The sequence below is a fragment of the Colletotrichum fioriniae genome, assembly GCF_027942845.1.
Source record: "Colletotrichum fioriniae strain IMI 355084 chromosome Unknown scaffold_17, whole genome shotgun sequence".
Classification (NCBI taxonomy): Eukaryota; Fungi; Ascomycota; class Sordariomycetes; order Glomerellales; family Glomerellaceae; genus Colletotrichum; species Colletotrichum fioriniae.
The window spans coordinates 1,093,821-1,116,288 of record NW_027076853.1 but is presented as its reverse complement, the minus strand read 5'-3'; the positions used below and the strand labels follow the sequence as shown (position 1 = coordinate 1,116,288).

The window sequence follows — 22,468 nt, the reverse complement described above, 5'->3', positions numbered from 1 at the left end:
TCCTAACCCTAACCCTAACCCCTAACCCTAACTCCTAACCCTAACCCTAACCCTAACCCTAACCCTGATATAACTAAAATAACTAAAAAATAATTATAAAATCTAATACTAAATTAATTACTAAAAAACTATAAAAAGTCTATCCTTAAGCCTAGCTCGAAGCTATACTATATATAAATCTTATCTATAAATATATCCCTTATAATACCACTATTTACAATTACCTAACTATTTACTAAATAATCGTCCGTCCTACTTACGTACAATTATTTATCCTACTTTTTTATAAATATCCGTTCCTTATTTTATTATACAATTATAATTATATAACTTATTTATAATTTTTCTATTCTAAAAAGAGTTATTTTAAGTTCGTTCTTTTTATATATATAGTATAGTAACTACTGCAGGTCTTATGGGGCGGCCCCTAGCCTTATTATATTTATTAGGTTATAATACTTAGGCTAAAAGTCTTTATTAAAGCGCTTACTTTGCGGTACTAGGATTTATATATATTATATTTTTTTAACTAAATAATAATTAACCCTGCTCTTTAAATAGTTTTAAAAATATAATTATAAAATTAATAAATAAGAACTAATTTAGGCTTATTTAAATATAATTATAGGGTTTTTAAGTACTAGTTTTATTTATTTATTAAGCTATATAGTATTATAAACTAGGATAGAGAGGGAGATAGGAGTATTATATAGTTATATATAATTAGTATATAATTTATATTTTTAATTTATTAAAAAGATAAAAAATAACTTATTTATAATAAAAGCTATTAATAAACTTAGTTTCTTTTTTTTATATTAATAAGTAATTAATTAAATAGGAAATAAAAGGTTTTAAAACGCATTAAAATTTATTTTAATAATAAAAACGTAAATTAAGTAGCTACCGTAATTAAGTAAGTTATATTTAGTAATAAAAATTTTTTTTAGTTACTAAGTACTAACTAAAAAAGAAAAAAGTAATTTTTATATAATATTAAGTAGTTATTATAGCTAAGTAAATTACGTATTATATTAATTAATTTTTTTAATTATTACTAAGTATTATAATTAAAAAAAAAGGTAGTTATATTTAAGTATATAATATTAAGTAAGTAACGTAGTTAGTTTTTAAAATACGTTAAGATTTTATTAAAAAATAGAGATATTAAAGTAATAAGTAGGGCGTAATTAATATTATTAGCTAACTAAGGGCCCTAGGGAACATATTAAGATTTCTAAGTTAGGTAGGGGGTAATAAGTGGGGCGAAGGATAGGTTAGGCTAATAATTATATACGGACGTCCGTATCTCGACGCGTTCCGATAGCAAATACTTGAGTAGGTGAATAGATCCTAAGTACGAGCGTTCTGAACGAGTCAAGGGACGGACGCGCGTGTCAGCCTACTGAGAGGACAGGACCTTCTTTAGTGATTATAAAGTCCGGTGCCTAGGAGGAAGGGTTTGAATAGAGGAGCCTACTGCGCATTACGGAGACAGTTCATAGTACGTAGGCAGTCCGTCATCATTCTATATAGCCTACAGCCCGCTCCTTGCCTTTAAGGAACGAGACACGTCTACCTCTACACAGTGACTCAAGCCACTGTGGGGTCTTCAGCAGGGGCAGAATAAGCGTCAAGACGGGTGGTAGAACTGCATGTTCTTTGAGACTAAGATCATGTTTGTGCGCTGCTGAAGCCAGGCTCTGCAATACTTTAACACCAAGAGTCATTTGACTCTGTATGGTCGCGCTTTTTGTCTTAATTAGGCAGTGACACTCGTTTCTGAATCCAGGCTAATTCTGTCGGGTCTTTGCAACCCCTGTTTCTCCCAACTCTCCATGGCCTGTTCGAATAGCACCGCCTGCTCATCCCAGACCGGCACAGGATTGCACTTCCCCCTCCTCAGTCGACTATCCATCGTCTCCGTGATCATCGCCTCCTCATCCATATCTTTCATCACGTCTTGCTTGAAGATGTAGGACCGGGTCTCGCAGTTGCGCCATCCCGTCCCGGGATTGAGCCATGCATCCTCCCAATCATTCGTAAAGTAGTGTAGGAAGCCTCCGTGGCTCACGAGCACAACATGAGGATCCGTATTGCCTCGCTCGATCAATGCTCGAATCTTCTGCCGAATGAAGATGCGGGCTTCGCGAGCGCGGGCTGCTATTGCGCGGCTTTCTGGGCTATAGCGAGTCCCCAAATCCTTCAGGTTCCAGTTGTCCTCAACCAGATCGAGGTTAACAGGCCACTGGCTTTCCGCTACTAGCTTGCAGAGGACTTTTGAATCGCTTCCAGTGTCGCACGGGTCGTCCGAGGTTTCTTGAGCGTCAGGAATGGCAATGATCTCGGGGTGACACTTCCGGCTGTTCTTCAGCGCTGGCTGAAACACTAGATAGGCGGATTGAAGTGTGCGGCAAAGCGGAGAGGCAAGGATGAGAGATATCTTCGACTGGTCTAAAAAGGTCGTCTTTCGCAAAGCCATGCATTGCTCTTCGCCCAAGGTAGTCAGGTGAGGATCAGGAAGAGTGTAGCATCCACCGCCAACATTGTGAAGTCCCTGTCCATGACGGACGCAATGGATAACGGGTGACATCTGTAAGAGTTGAACAGTTAAGATTTGTTTAGTGGAAAAACAAAAAAAAAGTGAGGATGAGATAAGTGTCATGACGAGCCATAGCTCATCGTCCTCAACGCCATTTCGATAAATATATACAAGTTCAAACTGCTGAATAATTCTGAATTTCTGCTGATAAATCGTGATCACAGTGAATGATAACAATTCACTCTTGCATCACAAGACTAACCACGGTATCTTTGGACAACTTGGGGTCAAGGACGCCATTTTCGATGTGAGGATGTTGATCTAACATGGCAGCGATAAATTCTGGACCAATCGGACAGCTGGCAGATCAATCGGAGCTAGTACAATATAGGCAGCCAAGACGCAAGTCGTGCATTAGCGTTACTTCCACCGCTGCCTTCCTGGAAGGTTAGCTACTGTGAAGACTGTGACATTGGCCTGGCAAGCTTCAGATGATGGATATCAATCAACTTCAGATCCTGGAGATTTACCCGGTCAAATGTTATGATTACAAATAAGCATAGAAACTATTTTACATTGAAAAGATTTACAATGTGTAGTCTTTGGTGTACAGAATCAGGAGAGGTTCCTTGTTTCGCTCTTCTGTAGCCGTTGCATTTTATTTGCGACATTTAGTGGCCAATATCCCAAAACGCGATGGGACGCTCATCCTTATCTCTAGACTCGCCTTAAAGCGCTCCCAGCAAGATGCTAGCTATACTGACGTTATCGTCGAGCGGTCGCAGCCTCAGAAGTCTGGCAAAAAACTGTTCGTTCCTTACCAAACGACCGCCCGCGTCCGCATCTCTATGACGCTATTCAATATATATCTGGAGTTGATGAGTATTTCAAAGCAATAGTTGAGCGCCTCGGCCGTGAGCGTCCCCCGATTTCGACAAACCGCTGGAGCGAACTCCTCTTTGTCTACAGCGTCTCCCTATCCCAATTCTTTACAAAATACTTCGTCTTGGGCTTTAGCGTCATCCTCCCAACACTTTTTACGGAGCTTAGTAATTGATTTCATTGATAAAGACTGAGATTCAGGAGGGGGAACTGGGTGAAGCCCACAATTCATCCAGAGATTAGGTGAAGGTGGGAGGTTCGTTTGTATGAGCTAAGACCGCCTCCCGAATCCTCCTTTTCTGCCGACTGCTATAGTTCAAAAGCTACCATTTATCCTTCGAAGGACTTAGGGTTCTTAGCGGCATGTTCTTATACATATTAGTATATGTGGGTAATGCAGTACTGGTAGAGTAAGTCAGCACTTTCTCTTTGAGCTTGCAGACGATTGCCCAGACCAGCCATCTATGCCACTCTCATTACCCCTGATCCCGGTTTGCAGACCGTTAGAGTATACCAGACGTTCTACGAGGGGTCATACTCGCTAAATACGATTCATTTGTGTTAAAAGAGGCTTTTGGCACCATTCACTAATGGAATTTCTGTTGATGCTAGGAATTTTCAATGTCGAAGTCATAACATTCTATTTATTTAGGTACATTCGATGCTATTTACCATAAAAGGAGCTGTCAAGGAGTTTGTGAGAAGGTATGAAAGGTAAAGCATTTTGTGACGTAACCAACCTCTTGCCACTCTAGACTGTACCAGGAGACGCACCCAAAGCTGGTGTCGGAGCTGGTGCAGCGCCTCCCTTTTCTTCGATGGGCCTTCGCCCAACGAGAACATGCCTATCAAAGTAAGAATAGACCAGACGAATTTACAGCGGGAAACTTACTGAGGCCAATAAGCGTGGATGTTTCGGTCATTTCCGTTCTTGCGGACTTTGATGAGAAAGACTCTGACCTCTTCGGGGCTCCAGTCCAAGGCACGTGTGAGGGGTGCCATCGTAATTGCCTCCATCCCCGTCATAAAATTTTCGTTGTTCCATGAGCCCAGCTCTTTGAAGTGTTCGTCTTTCGGCCAGGTGTTCGTCGGCCACTTGTAAGTGCTCAGCGCGACATCTTCAAACCCTACCTCGACCATAATCTCTCTTAGCTCGGGCGTATTGACCCACGCTGCTCCAAGCTTGATCGAAGCTTCCATAAGATATTTGGACCAATCAGACAAAGCATGTTCGGGCTTCAAGGTTCCATCATCAGATTGAGCAAAAATAGCGGTCTCCTGAAGCTCAACATAGCCACCAGGCTCGAGATTACTATGTTCGCGCTGGTCAACTACAGGCTTCGTCGTTTCGTCCTGTGATTTTCAAAGTAATGAAGGCTTACTCGTAGCATCTTTGTAAAAAGAGTCTCCAGTCTCTGATGCTAGACGTCATGAAACGGCTATGGATGTATTGGAAGGGTTGTGAAAATGTCCACTCGTCTTCGATATCATCGACCTCGAACCTCACATTAGGAGGCACACTGGGATATTGACATTAATGCCAGCTAGGGGGACACCGACTTTAATTTGAAACATACCTGCTAGGCTGAGTGGCGGAAAGGTCGATACCCAAGATATCGGCCTCTGGGTGGTCATCGCCAAACTGAACCGCCCAGATGCCCGTGCCTGTACCGACATCAAGAACGCGGCCAACTTTGGCATCTTCTCTACAGGGTGGAGCGATGCCAAGCTCGCCATCCAGCGTGAGAAGACATAGGTGGTTAACCAAATCTAGGGCACTGATTAGCGGTATGCTAAACCCATGATCACGGTTGAAGATTAATACCAAGTCGGTCAAGCTCGCGTTCATCGTTCGGGAATTGATACTCTAAAGCACAATTTTAGCAACCCAACTGATTGAGTCAATCGCAAAACCTACTTCCATCCTTGTATCGATGATAAGTCCGACCATTTTCACGGCGATAGTCTAGAAGTGAGCTGCGCAGACTCGTACTAGAGGACGCAATGCTCTATTACCAATTTAGTATCTGCAGCATCAATGATTTGCAGAAATGATCACACTTACGGTTCCCATCTCCGAGTGAGAATCATCTTGCTGTAGAAATTCAATCAGACACAAAGTGTGTCGCTGATGGTGCGGTGTGTCAACGAACCTCCTCGTCGGCCGCGATCTGAACCTCAAAATCCTGAGGTGGATTGGCCATGATTGGTTTCGGTGCTGAATTTCAGTGCAGAGAAAGAGTTTGCAGCATGGAGAAGAGAAAGAGAAGTGACAGAGGAAAATGACAAAGTTGTGGTGGCGGGTGGACTAATATACGGTCGGTGTTGGACCTGTTTTTGGCGCATGCAGCGCCGCCTTTCTGCACCAAACACTCAGAGAAACCCATGTCCATAGGCTGTTGGGTGGGCACGGGGGTTCTCCCCCGCGCGAATAGAAATTTGGTCGCTTGATGCACCAACGAAGTTCGCATGTTTGTCACAGTCGATATCAGCGGGGCTTGTTTTCGTTGTTGGTCACAACTTGGCCGGGATTACAAGTCGCAGATTGGTGTGGGGTTTGTGTCGTCCCAATGCGGCATTGTTGTCACCATATAGTGCTGCCATATGAAGAAAAACCCCGGCTTGTTAGGCAAAATGAAGCAGGGTTTGACAGATATGAGTGCCTGGTGTCAACGTTGAGTGCCAATATATCATAACCCCAGAATCGAACCTCAATCAAAGTATACCGTGCCTAGTAGTAAGGCCATCTAGTCTTCCAAATGAAGTGTTGGCGCTTCACGTCTAAGCTCCACGCTCTGCTCGTTGACATGAACAAACGCGAACGGCCTATACCACGAGATCATCGTCTATGTACAGTCCGCTGCCAGAGTACCTCCATCTACTGACGTATGCTGCTGATATTGTTCGATAGTTTGACCGTTAGTAGTTCCATTCACCCCAACGACAACCCCCAGGTATCTACCGTTCACTGGACTTGCTCCCACATGCCCAATTGTTATCATGTCAATAGCTTCCTGGTTACACAAATCTGGAAAACCAGCCGGGGATGTGAAATGCGCCGTATTCGATGCCGCAACCTCCAAGTGGATTGGTGTGCGGTTTCGGTATTCTGGTGACAGAGCTGAAGTGACCGGTTGCGGTACCGTGGCATTCTCGTTGCTACTGAATGACTGGATTGAAGCAGTTTGCCGCTGCTTGTCTGGTTGTCATACGCCACACTAAAGTCAATGTGTCTTTTCTCATCCAGATATACAGAATTGCCAGCCCTTTCCCCGAGCCACTGGGGGTCAAAGTCCAGATCGACGCTGAATGAGAAGAGCGTTTCTATTTGCCTGCGACCGACAAATGTGATGCCCTTTGCAATAGTGCTATGCGGCATAATCATCGACGATAAGTTTCTTGATAATAATCCGAGTTGGAATGAATTTGCATGTCCCTCGAGAGAAATCAAGTACACTTACTCGTTTGGGTAATATCGGATATGTACCCAATGTGAGGGCAGGACGGAGTCTAGCGCAAAGTCGACCACATCAAGGCCATCATCAATGCCATGCAAACTACTGGAGTTGTTGTAGGTGCCAGGAAGTGACGCCATCATCAATCCTCTAACGGGTTCGAGCAGACGTGGCTACAAACTGACCCGCCTGCTGGCCAGGAAACTGGAAACAAGACCGTCTCTCGGCCCATGGAATACGTCTCGAACCTAGCTCCTGAACTCATTGCGAGTACGACACCCACAGCATGGTCAACTGTTTGTACGTATGATGAGTTCAAGTGCTCGGCGGCGGCGATTGGGATTGGCCGGGTTGCTCTCGTAGGGACCATAGACAGCGCGGGAACGGGAGATGGAGCCGCGGTGCAATTTTTAAGTACCTCCTTCGGCAAAAAGGTTATAGTACTAGTCGTCTTTTTTGTAAAGGTGTGGTCCTTCGGCGGTCCCCAGCCCGGTGCCAATCCAAGGGTACGAGAGATCCCCAAGGACCCCTGTTTCAATATCAATGGTAGTCAATGCAATGACGGTGCCAGTAGGTGAGACAGCAGCCTCGGTTAGATAGACGGCGTCGTTGTGGTCGTTAAAGAAGAGAGAAGGATCGTAGCCGGTGAAATTGAATTCAGTATGAATTCTCCACGATAATGCATTGAAGAGGCTGTTGGTTGAGAAAATGAGGTTTTGCATAATGAATTCCTTATAGGAAGTAATAGACACGAAGGTAGTTGTTACATAAGTAGAAGGTGTTATTGTGATGACGAATCGTTGATGCAAATAAGCCGTCTTGGCTAGTTGGCGCGTTGTCTAGCTGTGGAAGCTGCTCACGTCGATTAACGACATGGCTATCAAGCTTCCAGTGGCGTAAATCTGTGCTTGTATAGACTGGTACACCAGGGAACCATGTAAAGGTTAAGGTTACACAGAAGAACACATCGTCGACATGAATACAGCTTGGATCGGGGTGAAAGCCAGGAAGTACGGGGTTGAGATAGTTGGCTTCGGCTACCGCCGCAAAGGAATAAACAAGAGCTGTTGATTTCATTCTGAAAATATTATGTTCGGCAGTCTATTAAAGCAATTTCCGTACTCATTGGTTTTTGCAAGCAGATTTATATCCGCCGAGGTCTGGAAGTCCACTTAATACGAAAAGGATGAATGCGAAAATTGAATACGAATGGAAATACGAGGGTAACCACACCAGTGCTACGCGGGCTTAATCAAATTGATATCACTATCCGTACAGAGATGCCAAGATGGCAAATAACAGGCCAGGCTAGCGCATAGAATGGAACTCGGCGCATATAGTATACATGTAGTCAACTCGGATTCTAGATACCCTCCGCTGGCAAAATCCTCGAATGCTGGTTCAACTTACGATTCTCTACATCTCCAACCAACCACGTGCTACCGTAGGTACTACAAAGTATTGACAGCCTCTCGAACTCGATGGGATAGTACATGTCATCCAGGAATGTAAGCAAGTGGATTAGATCTCGCAATTGAACCACGCAGCCGATATAGAGGTCCTAAGATCGTTCGGAAACCGCGCGTATTCAAGAACTTTTTTGCCATTCTACCCCTAGGAATACATAGCTAGTACAGGAAACACATGCTCGGAAGGCGAAATCAGTTTCGCCAGCCGTTAGGGCCACCCCAAGTTCCCTTCACCATGGAGGTGTAGTAAACCCACGGGAAAAAGTCCTTCTTCAAATGGTAAAACGCACGTCTAGGGACTGCTTGGTCGAATCCAATAAGGTCGCCAAAAGTCTCCTTGGGAACTCCACCATACTTGAACTCGGCAAGCAAGAGTTTACCATACTCTGTAGGAATCGGGCAAGAGGTGTAGCCATCGTACGAAGGTTGAGGCTCGGTGCCGTCCAATGACCGCAACAGGTTGCTGACAAGAATGGGAGCCTGAGATGTGATTGCTGCAGCAGTCTTGGAAGTGGGTAGATTTGATGCGTCACCTGCCGACCAGACATTGGGGAATTTGGTGTGTCGGGTTGTTGCTTGATCAACACTGACATAGCCAGCAGCATCGGCGAGAGGGCTGCTCTTGACGAAAGCATGAGGGCCCATCTTCGGGACGACATGCATGAGGTCAAATTGCTTTGTGACCTTTTCTTTTCCATCAGGACGGCCGAAGGTGGCTGTGTTACCATCCACGGAAAGGAGATCGTGCTGAAAGAGTCCCTCGACACCCCTTTCCTTGCGCAATTCTTCGAGCTTTGCGCTGTATTTGGGGACACCAAACATAGTGGGGAGGCCAGTGGCAAAGCTGATCTTAATGGGCGAGCTTGCAGGGTCGTTGGGGTTATACAGGCCTGCACGCTTCCAGTGGTCGAGAGCAAGCCACATGATCTTCTGGGGAGCGCCAGCACACTTGATCACGCCGGCGGGTTGGGTAAAAATTGCGTTTCCCTTTTGAAGTCTTCCGAAGGTGCCGAAGACCTTGTCACAAGTATCATAGCCGTAAATGGAAGACACAAGGGAACCGGGGTCTGCAAGAGCCTCGGGCAAGCCCTTAACGCTGCCGTAATCGATGTTGATACCGGGAGCGACGACGAGCTGCTCGTAGCCAAGTTTGTCGCCATTTCCAAGCTTGATGTTGTTCTCTTCTGGGTTGAAGGAGCTTACTCCCTGCTGGTAAAACTTGAGTTTGGAGTCAACCAGGCTCTCGAGCGGCCTTCGCAATTCTTGCTTTGACTTGAGGCCACCGCCAACCAAGGTCCAGCCTGGCTGATAGTGGTGCCATTTGGCCGGATCGACAACAGCAATGTCATCCTGAGAAAACCGACCGGACCGCAACAGCTGGTGGCTAATGGTCAGACCTGCGCTGCCTCCTCCGACAACAACAACTTTGTGGTTACGAGCAGCTGAGCTGACGGGGGCTACTGTTGCGAGATTCCGAATCTCAGAAGCCTTTGCAGCAATTCGGGCGCGGCCGGCATGGCGCGATGCCAAAGTCGCGCGATTGGCAAGCATTTCGAAGTAAATGAAGAAGGAGTGCTGTGAAAAGTTTGCAGAACAGGTGATGGCGGTAATTTTTCGTTAGGGGAGGTTTGGACCACGAGATATCGTGATGATAAAGCAAAAAGATGAGCCAACTCAAGTAAGTATGGCGCCTGAGAAGAAACGGGGTGCGCCGACTGGAAAATGAAAACGCCGAAGCTTTAAAAGAGGTGTGGGGTCCACTCCACCGTCGGATCGCAACAGACGAGTCAAATTGTCAGGATTGCAAGCCGCGCCGAGCATCCCCCGACAGCCGCAAGTGTCTGCTAAAGAAAACTTGCTCATTCCCGGGCTTGACATCCAGTTGGTGTTTCTTCATCCAAAGAGCCGCACCGGCCGGCCGGCTTGTCGGCGAGACTAGTCGGCGAGAATGGTCGCCGATTTCATTTACAACTCCCCGACCGGCACGGGAGCCGCCGGGTTGCAGTGGGGATCTCGTTCGATGTTTAAACTTTCTTTCGGCTGCTCCCAGTATTAAAGGTTTCGGCAGATTTACCCCCCACCACCACTCGGCCCATTTACATTGTGTGCATCTTCCGACTTTTAGTTATATCATTGCCTCCATCAGCTTGCATCACCAAACCCCACCCGCTCTCTCCTACATTAACTATCGCAACTCGACCTTCAACATGAATACTGTGCGCGCATGTGTGAATAGACAAGTTCAGTCGTGCTTTCTTTCATCGAAGCCAGGGATTGCGAAATCACCGCACCTCCGAGGAAGTTGCAGCACTCAGGTGCGTGCTGTGCATGACACTAGGGCAACCAGGGCCGTCCATCCAGATGTCCTCACTGCGCGTCGGCATAGCATATCACCAAGCGACGGCTCTGCAACGCCCTTCTCGAAGCGGCGGGATATCTCAAATGCGATAAGTCTATCCAGACGACGCTCATATAGCACAGCCCCCGTCGATACCACACAACCTGTCATCCACGATGTATTTGAGTCAAGGACAGGAACCTGGCAGTACATCGTTGCAGACCCAGCGACAAAAGCGGCTGTCATTATTGATCCGGTCTTGGATTATGACCGCACCACTCAACTTATCACTACGTCTTCAGCTGACGAATTACTTCGGCTGGTCAAAGAAAAGGGCTACCGAGTTTTGCGGGTTCTAGAAACTCATGCACATGCAGATCACCTCACTGCAGCCTCGTACCTACAGAAGCGCATCGCAGAGGAGCATGGTAACAAGCCACAGATTGGCATTGGACGGCGCATCGGACAGGTACAAGATCTATTCGGTCAACGATACGACGTGCCAAGTCAAGAGCGTCATGGTGTTTTCGACAAACTCTTTGACGACGATGAAACTTTTAGTATTGGTAACCTGAGCGCGACTGCCATCCATCTGCCCGGGCACACGCCCGACCATCTGGGTTATAAGATCGGAGGTTAGGCCCCAGGGACGCCCCGTTATCGTATTTACTTTTGCTGATGTTCTTGACAAGACAACGTGTTCTGCGGTGACTCCCTTTTCCACGTGGACATTGGGACTGCCCGGTGTGACTTCCCTGGGGGAAGCGCCAGCAATCTTTATCACTCGGGCCGCAGGCTTCTTAGTCTTCCAGACCATGTCAAAGTCTGGACAGGCCATGACTACCCCCCAGACGATCGAGAAGGCCCGGTGCCATGGATGACGGTCAGCGACCACAGAAAGCTAAACAAACACTTGCGGGACGGTATCACCGAGAAGGAGTTCGTTGCACAACGCAAGGAGCGCGATGCTAAGCTCGGTGAGCCAAAGCTGCTTCACCAGTCTCTGCAGACAAACATCCGAGCTGGTAAGCTGCCACAACCAACGGCTTCTGGTCACCGCATGCTTCGTGTGCCTATGAAACTTGGAGATCTGCAGTGGTGATCAACAAAATGCCGCTGGCGGCGGTCGGGAACGCGAGTACTGTCTCAGTTATCTACGACGGTCTTGAGTGTGCTGGGGATACGAAAGTTGGTGGCTTTTATTGAGAGCGTCATTTCCGGCTACATGTAATGGAGATTGGGTTGTTGATGACCCACTGTGACATCGCCTTGGAAACTACTGTACCTAGAGGGAAAGGCCGTGTCCGGGGTGCGGACAACGTACCTTAATGAGCGGGCTTTTCAGAAAGCCCAATAAACAAGGGAGGGAACGGCTATTTGATTCCACTCGCCTAACTTCTTATTCCATCGTCAATGTAACAAAAGCCGATAGATTCAATTATTCTTGGTATTCTGTTGTTCGCACAGAGGCAACAGCGAGAGTGAGACCAAATGCTACGACAGGGTTTGACACGCGCTTGATACACCTATTGTGTAAGGCACGTGGGCCGCTGTCAGTGTAACAACACAACGCAGGCCTGCAAGTGGGGAGGCACAGCAGCTAAACTCGCTGAGCTTCCATGTTCTGAGACCATTCCGGTGAAAGCGACTCTTGGCCGAGTCGGCTCCCTGCTGGGCCTTTGCTAGGCATTATATGTTTTTGGGGAGGAGTTGCTTTTTGTTCACGGGCAAACAGACGCTCTGTGCGAGGCTCCAAGCAAGCCTAGCGCGAAGGAATTCCATGTCTTCCAGTATTTTGAAACCCGTCGAACTGACCCCTGTTAACGGGATCGAAGAAACCCTCGCAACCATTGAATCAAAATAAGGGCAAAAGGCGCCCAGTGTTGGGTACTTCGGGTTCGTCTCACCGACGGTCCTACCAAGGCGACCGGCTTGTATGAGAAAATTAAAGGAGACGAAAAGACGTACTTGATCAAATCATTCGTTGCAGCGTTCGATCCGGCTACCCGAAACGTTCTGAAGTCTATGCGCAGCCCATTTGCTGGACGTCAGTTTGGGCCATTTCGGCCATCGCATTGTTTCACATGCCGGTGTGGACATCAGATGAGAACCGATCACACACAAAGAGACTCAGTCGGCATCCATGCGTCGGCTAGATTGCCGGGGGATGGAACCTCAGCAACTTCGGATTATGTTATTGATCTCGAGTCTGAACGAGGCGACACGTCATGTTCACTCCAGAAACTCAGACGAATCAAGGCTAATATGTGTAACATGTGCAAACAAAACCCCTCTCGTCCGCTCTCCAGCTGCACTCCAAGCCACACTCACGGAGAATTATCACGGTTTTTTTTTTTTTTTTTTTAACAAGGTTCCAATGTCACCTTTGGGGTTCAGGCAACACTGCCTTGCGTGATCGCGCTCCCCGACGCTGCTGGGTCAAAGTCGATCGTCAGCGGCAGCCGATCAATCCGAATCTTCTCACTACAAATACGGGGCGACTTTTAACAGCACCTTTGCATCGTGTGGATGGAATCGAGTACTAATGAGTCAACACTATGAGGACGCGACGACTTCAGTGCCGCCGCTTGCATTGCCACCAAAAACAACCCCTCAGAAAGCTAATCGATTATATCCCGTTCTTTCGCTTCTCTCGATAATACTGTTATTCATTTCGGCGGCGGCAGGTATAGCTTTATCGGCCGTGGTCTTGTTCCAGAACCTCGAATCAACAGAGGTCCTCGATCCTCTCAGCCGAGCTGTTTTCTTCGTCGGTTCATGCATGAGTCTCGTCTACGTCTTCACACACCTAGTCGGTGGACGAACAGCGTATATCAAGAACTATGGATCTCCAACTATATACGGCAAATATGTTGCCGGTTTTGCCTTTTTGCTGGCTCGGTTAGGTCTTCCCGTTTGGGTGGCAGCAATCACTTTGTCGATATTTGTGGCTGTAAACATTGGACTGGATCTTTCCAAAGGAGTTCAAGAGAACCTCCCATGGCTGAATGTCATAATCAGCATATCTTCCTTGTGAGTCCATGGAGTCAAAACGGCCGAGTACTCAGCGCTCATATCTTCACAAGGTTCTCTCTCGCAGCAGTACTTGCAGTTATTGAGATGGCAGATCGTCCGTTCGCGACTTTGGGCATTTCTCAGGCTTGGTTCATTCGAGGCGAGGATCCACTAGCCTGTCCTGATGACGATGACCTTGAGACTGGAGTTGTCTGTATGACGCCGAGCCTCCAAGAGAAAAAAGAGAAGCGCACCGAAAAGCCCCATGTGCCGGGCAAGCCCGAGAAGCGGAAGCGCAAGACTCTAACGAAAAAGAATCCTCACGAGCCTCAGCGTAGAGCTTTGTGAGTAACCTTGTTTCTGTTTCCAATACAACTAAAGACTAATGTAATGTCCAGACGCCACGCTAGGAGTATGTCCATGCCAACACCCTTGAATGCTGTGTTCGGGGACCGCCCTGGCGCCTTGATGCCCGACTCTCCAGCGTTTTCCAGTGCATTTGCATGGAAACCACCGACGAGAGATGGCGCGACACCAAAAGCAACCGGGGGAGTGACCCTCAATGATTGGGTCACATGGCGTGAACATGCCAGTATGCGACAAGGAGGTTCTGATATATCCACCAATGCCTCAGCACGTCCAGGCGAAGTAATCTTGCCATCAATGCCTCGGCATGCTGAGTACTCTCCGCGTAGTCAGGCTCTACTTGAAGAACAATGGAGATATGATTCAAGGAGATGGACTGCCATCGGCATGCAGTCCCCTCCTATCAACGGTCAATTTATAGATATTCCATTCAGGAGGCCATTAACTCCATTAATGACCATGGAAGAAGAAAGCAGACTTATGGGGCGCAGGCCTTCAACCCGGGATGGGGATTGGGAGGCAAACTATCATCTACAGATGAGACAAGCTAGCCGGCCGGCAAGTTCACGCACCACAACGACATTCAGATCGTCTCGCTATGGTCTCGAGGTCATTTCAGACCATCCTCCTACACTCCCACACATTGCAAGCCTTGTAACCAGAGCGGATGGCATTACCAATAGCATTAGACCCGACAGCAATGTATTGCCAAACGAAGGGCGACGGAGGCGTAGGATATCAAGTGTCAGCTCCCATGAGGGGCGACGTCTTACGTACAGGACGGAGAGTCGAGTCATATCTCAACACAGCTCAAGACGAAGCACGCGTCCGCCTAGCCAACATCCGTCCGTGGCGACCATAGTTACACGACCTGCGAGCCCGACATTGACAGTCCGGTCCGTGAGATCCGATGTGCACAACTTTTCCAGGCCTCGAACCTCGGCAGCTGCTAGGATGCAGTCGAAAGTTGCTAGGCGTCTCCGTGCACTCAAGCAGCAGGAGACCGAAAATGCCGAGCAGCCTGAGGTGGAGGAGCCAATGCCGGCGTCTCCGAGCACCCCGGTGTCTCCCGCCACACCGAGAACAGTCAGAGCCGCAGCGGTGAAGACTCTTCAAGACAGGCTCGGTAAGAGGAATCTTAAGAAGCAAGCGGAGGAAAGCCCCCGACCCGCAACTCCAGAGACACCCCGAACAGCCAGGGCCACTGCCGTCAGAAATCTACAAGAGCGGCTGGGGAAACGAATGATGCGGCGAAATGAAGAAGAACATACTCAAGCGGTACAGTAGTTCAATGGTTTTCGCGAAGCGTGTGGGATTTGACGACATTAACGTAATGCAAGGTGACGTTAGACGTGTATGAGTGGCCTCAAAGTAGTTAATAGCTAAACCAATTACTCTATGGAGACTTGGAATCTTTTCAGATTTCATGGAAACAAAATTAGAAGAAATCTAATCATCATTTTTTTACTCTGCTTTCTGTTGTAAGCATTCAAGGTGCCACCAGGGCTCCTTATTGTTTTTCCTAAAGGTCAAAGTTCCCAAGCATGCAATCCATAGTCTCGTCAATGAAAATAAAAGAACCAGAAAGATATGACACGGCCACTGAAAATGAGCACTGGTACAAGGCTCGCTTCTCCTTGTGAGTCCGAGTATCAACTTACACACCTGACTCCAGGCTCATCACTATGGAGACCCTTCCCGGGGGCTGTAGTATGCTCTTCCCTGGAGTCCTGACTTCTCGTCCCTATCTGCAAAATCTCTATCCCATAAAGCCGCCTCTATGGTCTCGTATGCAACGTCGACGTGCTCTGGAGTTGAGTCGTCGACCTCGCGGTCTTGAACGATTTTCCAGCCAGCGCGAGAGAATCTGCGGCGGGCTTTGCTGTTCATTCCTACCAGCCTGAGTGACATCTGTTTTCCTACATGTTGTTTCGTTTCCTCCTTCAGCTCAGAAAGCGTCTGTACTCCGGTCACGTCGATAAAGGGCACATGTGTCAGGTCCCAGACCATGACAGCCATCTGCTTGCTCGAGGGCATGACGTTGTCTCGCTTCCGCAACATTTCGATGCGCTTAGACGATGCGACACTCCAAGATCTGTCGACTGACTTGCTCTGTGACTGATCACCAACCTCTTGTCGTTCGAACTGTACTTTGACGGATTCAAGCACTGACTTCTTGATGCGGCCGGCGTTGGGGAAGAAGATTGAGTCTGTGAAACTGACCAACATGGCGTCTTCGGGAACGAATGTATCTTCCGCAACAGAAGGTACAGCTGCCTGCTCTCGCTGGATCGTGCGGTTCTGGCCACTTGTTGCTGAGAAAGTCTTGACCTTCGGGAATGCGGATCGGACCAGGGTGTATCCTATGCTGAACAATACCGCAAAAGCAATGCCCATCTCTGTAGACACAAAAAGCGTGACCCAGAAGGAGAGCATCGAAGCTACAAAGTCCATGAACGAGATACGCCAGTAACGGTAGAATACGGAAACAGGGCCAATGATGTGTATGACGGCCATGATCTAGTGAAAGTCTGTTAGCTTGGTCCGATGTCACAAGGCAGGAGGAAGTCGAACGTACGATGATTGCAGAAAGAGTGGCTTTAGGAATCCAAAATAGAGCTCCTGAAAGCTTGTACAGCGTAAGAAGAATAAATCCAGCGGTAAAGGCGCCGCTGAGCGGGCTCTTAACACCGCACTCTGAGTTCACAGCTGTCCTTGACATGGCACCGCCCACGCTCATTGCTCCGAAAAGGCTATTGATGGTGTTTGTGATACCAAGATAACAGAGCTCTTGGCTTTCGTCGATTGCGTAATTGTTCTTCCGGCCGAAAGCCTTTCCAATGGCCATATGCTCCAGGGCCGAAGCTACCAGAGGGGCGATTGCTCTGGTGGTAACCTTGGAGACGAGGTCTCCGGCAGGAATTTTTGGCGCTTGAAGGCCGTTGGCCTTGACCTTACTGATGGCCCACAAGGGGTCTGCTCTATCCTTGTTGACCAAGAAACTGATTGTGGTGTAGATGAGCAATAGGATGACTGCTCGGCTACTGCAGGCGAATTTGACTGCTGCGTTCTTCTTCCCCCACTTCTTTCCGATGAACTCGAGGATGTACAGCATCAAAATACCACTGAACCCAATAGCGATAGTGAGAGGCTCCATCTCTGGGATACGTGATAGAACGTTACTGATGATAGCTGAGGTGCCCGAGGGAACATCGCTCAGGCCAACAAGCGAGCCAACCTGGCCCAAAAGAATCGTGATGGCAGCTGCAGACAGAAATCCGGATAGGACTGGGACTGAAATGTATTCCAGAATGAACCCGAGTTTGAGCAGTCCAACGATGAGCGAGTATATGCCGACCATCAACGCGACAGCCGATGAGATATCTTGTGCAGCAAAGCCTTCTGTCTTGAGGTCCGTGATAATCTCGGCGGTAAGAAGGCCCATGATGGAAGTTGGCCCGGTGGAGAGATCTGGGTCAAGGTTAGACAATGACTGCTTCTGACACATGAACCGCACGCACCTTTCGAAGTTCCCATGAAGACATAAATGGCAGCTGGTAGCCAGCTAGAATAAAGACCAAACTCTCCGGGGATTGTTGCTATCTTCGCATAGGCCAATGCCTGAGGAATCATCATGACACCAATCGTCATTCCTGCAATGAAATCGGATAGGAGCCATTTTGGGTGATACTGCGGAAGCCACTGAACAATCGGGACTTTTTGGATGAGATATTGTCCAGTTGCTTGGGGCAATCTTGGCAGTCCTGAGGCCACCTTTCTCCGAATTGTATTGATAGTGCTGTCTGTCTGAAAATCAGACTTGGCGTTTTCGAAGAACTTCATGGTTATTGCCGTCAGTGGGAGTCTCCTTACACGATCAAAGTCTGGCAAGTGATCGAAACAAAGAGGAAGAATGCGTCTGTCATGTAATCATAAAGGTCGAGACAACACACCTGATCAAATGAACCATGGCCTTCGACGGTGAGATCAATGCCTTTTATCTGATGTCTCTACGTGAACGGGTTTCTTGCCGTGCGGTCAGACTTCATACCTTGCAATGGTAGAATCCGAAATCTACTACCTAGAAGGGGCGAAGTATTGGGATGACTGATTTCATGCATTAAACTTTGAGTGGCATTCCGATGCCAGCTGCGGCGAGCTAGCTGCCAGGACATTCCTTTCTCGTCTAAGTGTTCCAAAGTATTCAGATGCCAAATTAAGAACTGTGCGTCTCTCTGGTGTGTAGTCCAATTCGATGATTGGCCTTGGCCTGTTTGTCTCCTTATTTAGCCACGGCAAAAGCTTGACCATCCGCGGACAATAGAGAGGATCCTGAACTGTTTGGGTCTGTGGTAGTCTCCCTGTCAAGTCAAAGGTCTTTCGGCATTTAGTGTTGTGCTGGATAATATGCGTGAAATGGCTCTTGAGATTTCAATATTGTTCGCGCAAAGATATCTGCTCCACATCGGCACTTGAGATCTCCATCATTCGTGCCAAGGATAAAACGCAAAGTGGGTTTGGGTACCCCGGGACGGGGGTAGCCGACGGGTATATGCAGCGGTGCTATCAGATGTGGCTTGGACTTGGATCAAAGAGCTTGACTGGTTCAAGCTTCAGATGAAACAGGGGAGTCCCCGCCTCGGTGCGGGACAAACGCAAGTCAGTTGTATGGCTATGAGCCACGCTGAGGAAACATGTACGTGTGTGATGGTTCCCGGTATTCGAGATCGTGGTGTGATAACTGGACGGGGTCACCTCCTTACCCGGTTCACCGTCTGATGATGTCAGTCATGATCACTTGCCGCCTCTCCAGGGCGCATTGGGAATGGACATTCTAACACCCGACGCCAGGTTGCTTCACAATTTGAGACAGATCATGATCTGCGGTTTATTTTAGAAGAACGTTTTTCAGGGTTCCTTTGAATAGGGCCGAACTCCCATGCTCAAGCGTGAATACAGTCAACCGACTGGCTTCATCGCTCCAGCCAGCAGTAGCGGTATGCCTTGCGTCTGGTTGGCATCGGAGCTAGAAATCGGGTGGATTAGTGATGAATTGGGAAGAACACTATTACTCATCTAGCCCCAGCTGGTGCTCTTCAATTCATCTGGGACAGTCTGGAGGGGCCTCCTTCGTTGCAATTGCGTGTGAAGCCCTTCCAATCGCTGAGTTGGCGCATATAGGGACGTACTATTTACACCTAGCCACCCCGTATCAAATTTAGGCCTCGTTGAAGCTAATGATAACAATCGTACACAAAGGACGGCCTTTGATCACAGTTTTTGACTGTCCAGTGACCCCATGCATCCAAACTCCTCCAAACTCTGCTGAAGGAAGAAGGTCTGGCGGACGATTAAACTGACGTGGGCACGTATAACCTTACGGTTGGCTGACATGAGCCAGGGACAGACCCCGAGTCAATTCCAAGGATGCCGAGAACGGCCGGTTGGCTGAGTTTATCGTTCCAGAGATATGATTAGATGAGCGAATGAGGATAAGTCGCTGGGATCTCGACAGATGATTCCAAAACCCTGATGCCGGTGACAGGTCTTCAGCAGTTACACCACCAAGTGAAGTTACATCTTCCGAAAAGCGAGCATAGCATGTTATATTAGGCCAGGATTAGAGTCGTACCCTCTTGCGCCTTGCATTCAACTGCTCGAGGAGAAGTTCCAGGTAGGTCACATTGAAGGTAGACAGCAGACGGCACCGGCTGTTGCGATGAAAAGGGGGGTACAGCAGCTCGGGATCCGAGCGCAGCGGTGGCGCGCCGGCAGTCTCTTTCTACCGCAACGATGCAAACGGCTCTCCAAGATAAGTTGAATATTAAGATGTTCGGCATAATCAACGTTGTTCTCATGTCTAACACCGTTTTGACCTGGCAGTCATACTCGGCTGTGGGGGTGGATCTTCAGCCATCATTTGATTGACAGAGAATTCGCCCTCAATGTTACTTTTGTCTTTGCTAATAGGGAGTTGACAATCTTTCTACTTCGTCGTGATTAGTGGCTATTATGGCGCTCTCTTTGAAACATGCACACGGTGTTGAAGCCGCTAGTGCAGTTGCTTCGTCAATGATAGGTTAGTACGCGATTAACTTGGCGGCCCCATGGGGGGAGGACCGATATTACCCTTGATTCACAGAATAGGTTGCTTCTCCGTATGGGTCAGATCCGGCCAGTATGGAAGGGTGGCACTGACAGAAGGCTGCATTGATGCGCCTCAGGGGCGGCTTCAGCTGATATGATGGGCTCTTATTGCTCCACTAACCGGTGGGCTCAGGTACTTAGCGGCGTAAATCATGGAGTGCGGAGCAGCGGGACAAAAGCTTAGCTCTTGCGGGGGTTCCTGTAACAGACCCGAGCAGTTACTTCTCACACTTGAGTGGAGGAAGCCGGGGAGATCACCGGCCGTCCAAAAGCAACTCTCCCGGAAATGATCGATTGCGTACAGACCTAGGCTTCTCTTACAATCAATTTGTACATAGAAACCCTTGAGGCTATCTTTGTCATTTCAACGATTTGATACTCCCGGACAGTCTGGCCGCGTTCGAGGCGCTGCTCAACGACGACTGGACTCTTGATTCTCAGGCTACTTACGTAGTTCCCGTTATCGGCGACAGTACTCAAATCATCAAAAGAGTTGTGCTGGTTGTGCGTTACTGATCTGAGCTTCTCTTTCATATCTGTCTTGTGGGTGCCCCCTTGAGTTATTTTTGTGCCTGCATGGCAAGGGGTCAGACTATATCTGTTGTTTGATCTATACCTTAGGTAGTTACAGAAGATGGAAGATGATCAAAATAAGGCGTGAAGAAAGCTGGACAGATGAATGTTGATAAAAATTTGTTGTCAATGTTTGTTTGTGTACTTAAACAATGAACAATGGACCCCCTCGTTGATGCCGTATGCTCAAGTGATGCACTGCTGTGCTCTCAAACCTCTCCTGCCAATGTAGGGCTCCATATTCAAAGTAGTACCGGTGTAATTGCTGCACTCGTCTACGTGATGAAACGTCCTGATAGCATCCCTGAACATCGGCCTCGGAAGACCACGGTTCAATCTACTTCTTGCAAGGTAACCACTTAATGTTGATCTGTTGGGTAAACGCTACTGTGGCATCATCATCGGTGATCGAGCCGTAGGCCTGAGAGTTCTTGGACGTAAGGGCAATTCGATTGTTAACGTTTAGAATGCCCGTTGCACCGCAGGGCGAATAAATGAGAGCCGCAGTCGGGATGGTATCCTGCTTGGTATATACCTGACCATCCAGCCAAATGCCACCTCCGGTGATGGAAGTCTGCGTTGTCGTAGTGGCTGCAGCGTCTTGGGAAAAGAAGTATGTCGAGTAGAATGTCCCAGTGACCCCTTCCTCAAGTTGAGCATATCCATGGTATGTGCTATCCACAAGAGCGAACTGGAAACCACCTGGATACTTGAGGCTAAGGTGAAGAGCACAGTTCTTAGAGCGTTCGGCAACCGAGAGCCCCGGTCCAATGTAGGTTTGAAACTTGTCGAAGCCAAAGGTGATGACCGTACGGTCTGGAGAGATCGTGGTTGAAACGGAGCCTTGGGGGCACCCACTTCCCGAGAAACTTGCGCTGACGATCTGGATCTCCTTGGGATCAGGAGTATCCGAGGCTCCAGTCGGCCCAAGAGGTTTGGCTACGGCCTGCGCCGCTAAGAACAAAGCAAAAAGGCCCTTCATGTTGGGTTCTGTACAAGGTAAGGTAGTGAAGCGTATGGAGGAATGACGATGCAGTATCTGGTGATATTTATACTTTTATCCAAGTAATGTCGATGGAACAGTGATGAAGATCATAGTTCTCGGATTGGCATCGATCTCGTGTATTTATACCCATAACCACGAAGCACACATGATGACTGGTGAGCTAGAGGTCTTGAGCTGTGTTGACTCTTTCAGCTGATTCTTCTCTAGATCGAGGTCAACTGAGCCTGTCGAATACGAGACACAACCTCACAAGTGACTTTCTCATAGTGCCAACTTCGCTTAGCAATGAAGTCGTTCCTGAAGTTACTCAAGTACCAGAAGTTGACTATCCGATATCTCGCATAGATTTGGGTTGAACCGTATTAACAAGATGCGGGCGGACTCCAAACGAAGACCAAATGAAATTAAATTGGTCACGGAATTGTTCATCAGCTGACCGCTATGCTAGAACGCCACAAAATTCGGATTCGATGCTGCTGACCAGCCATACCAATGATATTGAAGCAGGCCATGGTCGGTCTAGACAACCTGAGATACGGCTAGGGATACAACCAGAGTTCCTTTGGAAAGTAAGCATGGTGAGTGTAATATCCAGCTGTTCGAGAAACATGTCTCTGCCACATGAGAAATCATAAACGTTAGCAGCCGCTTTCAACAATGTTACAAACGCTTCAC

General features: G+C 48.0%; 4 protein-coding genes across 4 annotated transcripts; all 4 read right to left on the bottom strand.

The window, feature by feature from the left end:
- Window positions 1-1,762: 1,762 nt before the first annotated feature.
- N0V96_011496 (uncharacterized protein) lies at window positions 1,763-2,482 on the bottom strand (the record flags this gene model as incomplete). The annotated part of the gene is made up of 1 exon (XM_065759291.1): window positions 1,763-2,482. One exon carries the CDS (start codon window positions 2,480-2,482, stop codon window positions 1,763-1,765), a length of 720 nt encoding a protein of 239 aa, XP_065612188.1.
- A 6,058-nt stretch (window positions 2,483-8,540) lies between these two features.
- On the bottom strand, window positions 8,541-9,899 carry N0V96_011495 (uncharacterized protein; the record flags this gene model as incomplete). The annotated part of the gene is made up of 1 exon (XM_053192094.2): window positions 8,541-9,899. One exon carries the CDS (start codon window positions 9,897-9,899, stop codon window positions 8,541-8,543), a length of 1,359 nt encoding a protein of 452 aa, XP_053050258.2.
- A 5,851-nt stretch (window positions 9,900-15,750) lies between these two features.
- N0V96_011494 (uncharacterized protein) lies at window positions 15,751-16,807 on the bottom strand (the record flags this gene model as incomplete). Its single annotated transcript, XM_065759290.1, has 2 exons — window positions 15,751-16,587; window positions 16,802-16,807. 2 exons carry the CDS (start codon window positions 16,805-16,807, stop codon window positions 15,751-15,753), a joined length of 843 nt encoding a protein of 280 aa, XP_065612187.1.
- A 4,317-nt stretch (window positions 16,808-21,124) lies between these two features.
- Window positions 21,125-21,769, bottom strand: N0V96_011493 (uncharacterized protein; the record flags this gene model as incomplete). The annotated part of the gene is made up of 1 exon (XM_065759289.1): window positions 21,125-21,769. The coding sequence occupies one exon, from the start codon at window positions 21,767-21,769 to the stop codon at window positions 21,125-21,127; it is 645 nt and encodes a 214-aa protein (XP_065612186.1).
- Between the last annotated feature and the right edge of the window lie 699 nt (window positions 21,770-22,468).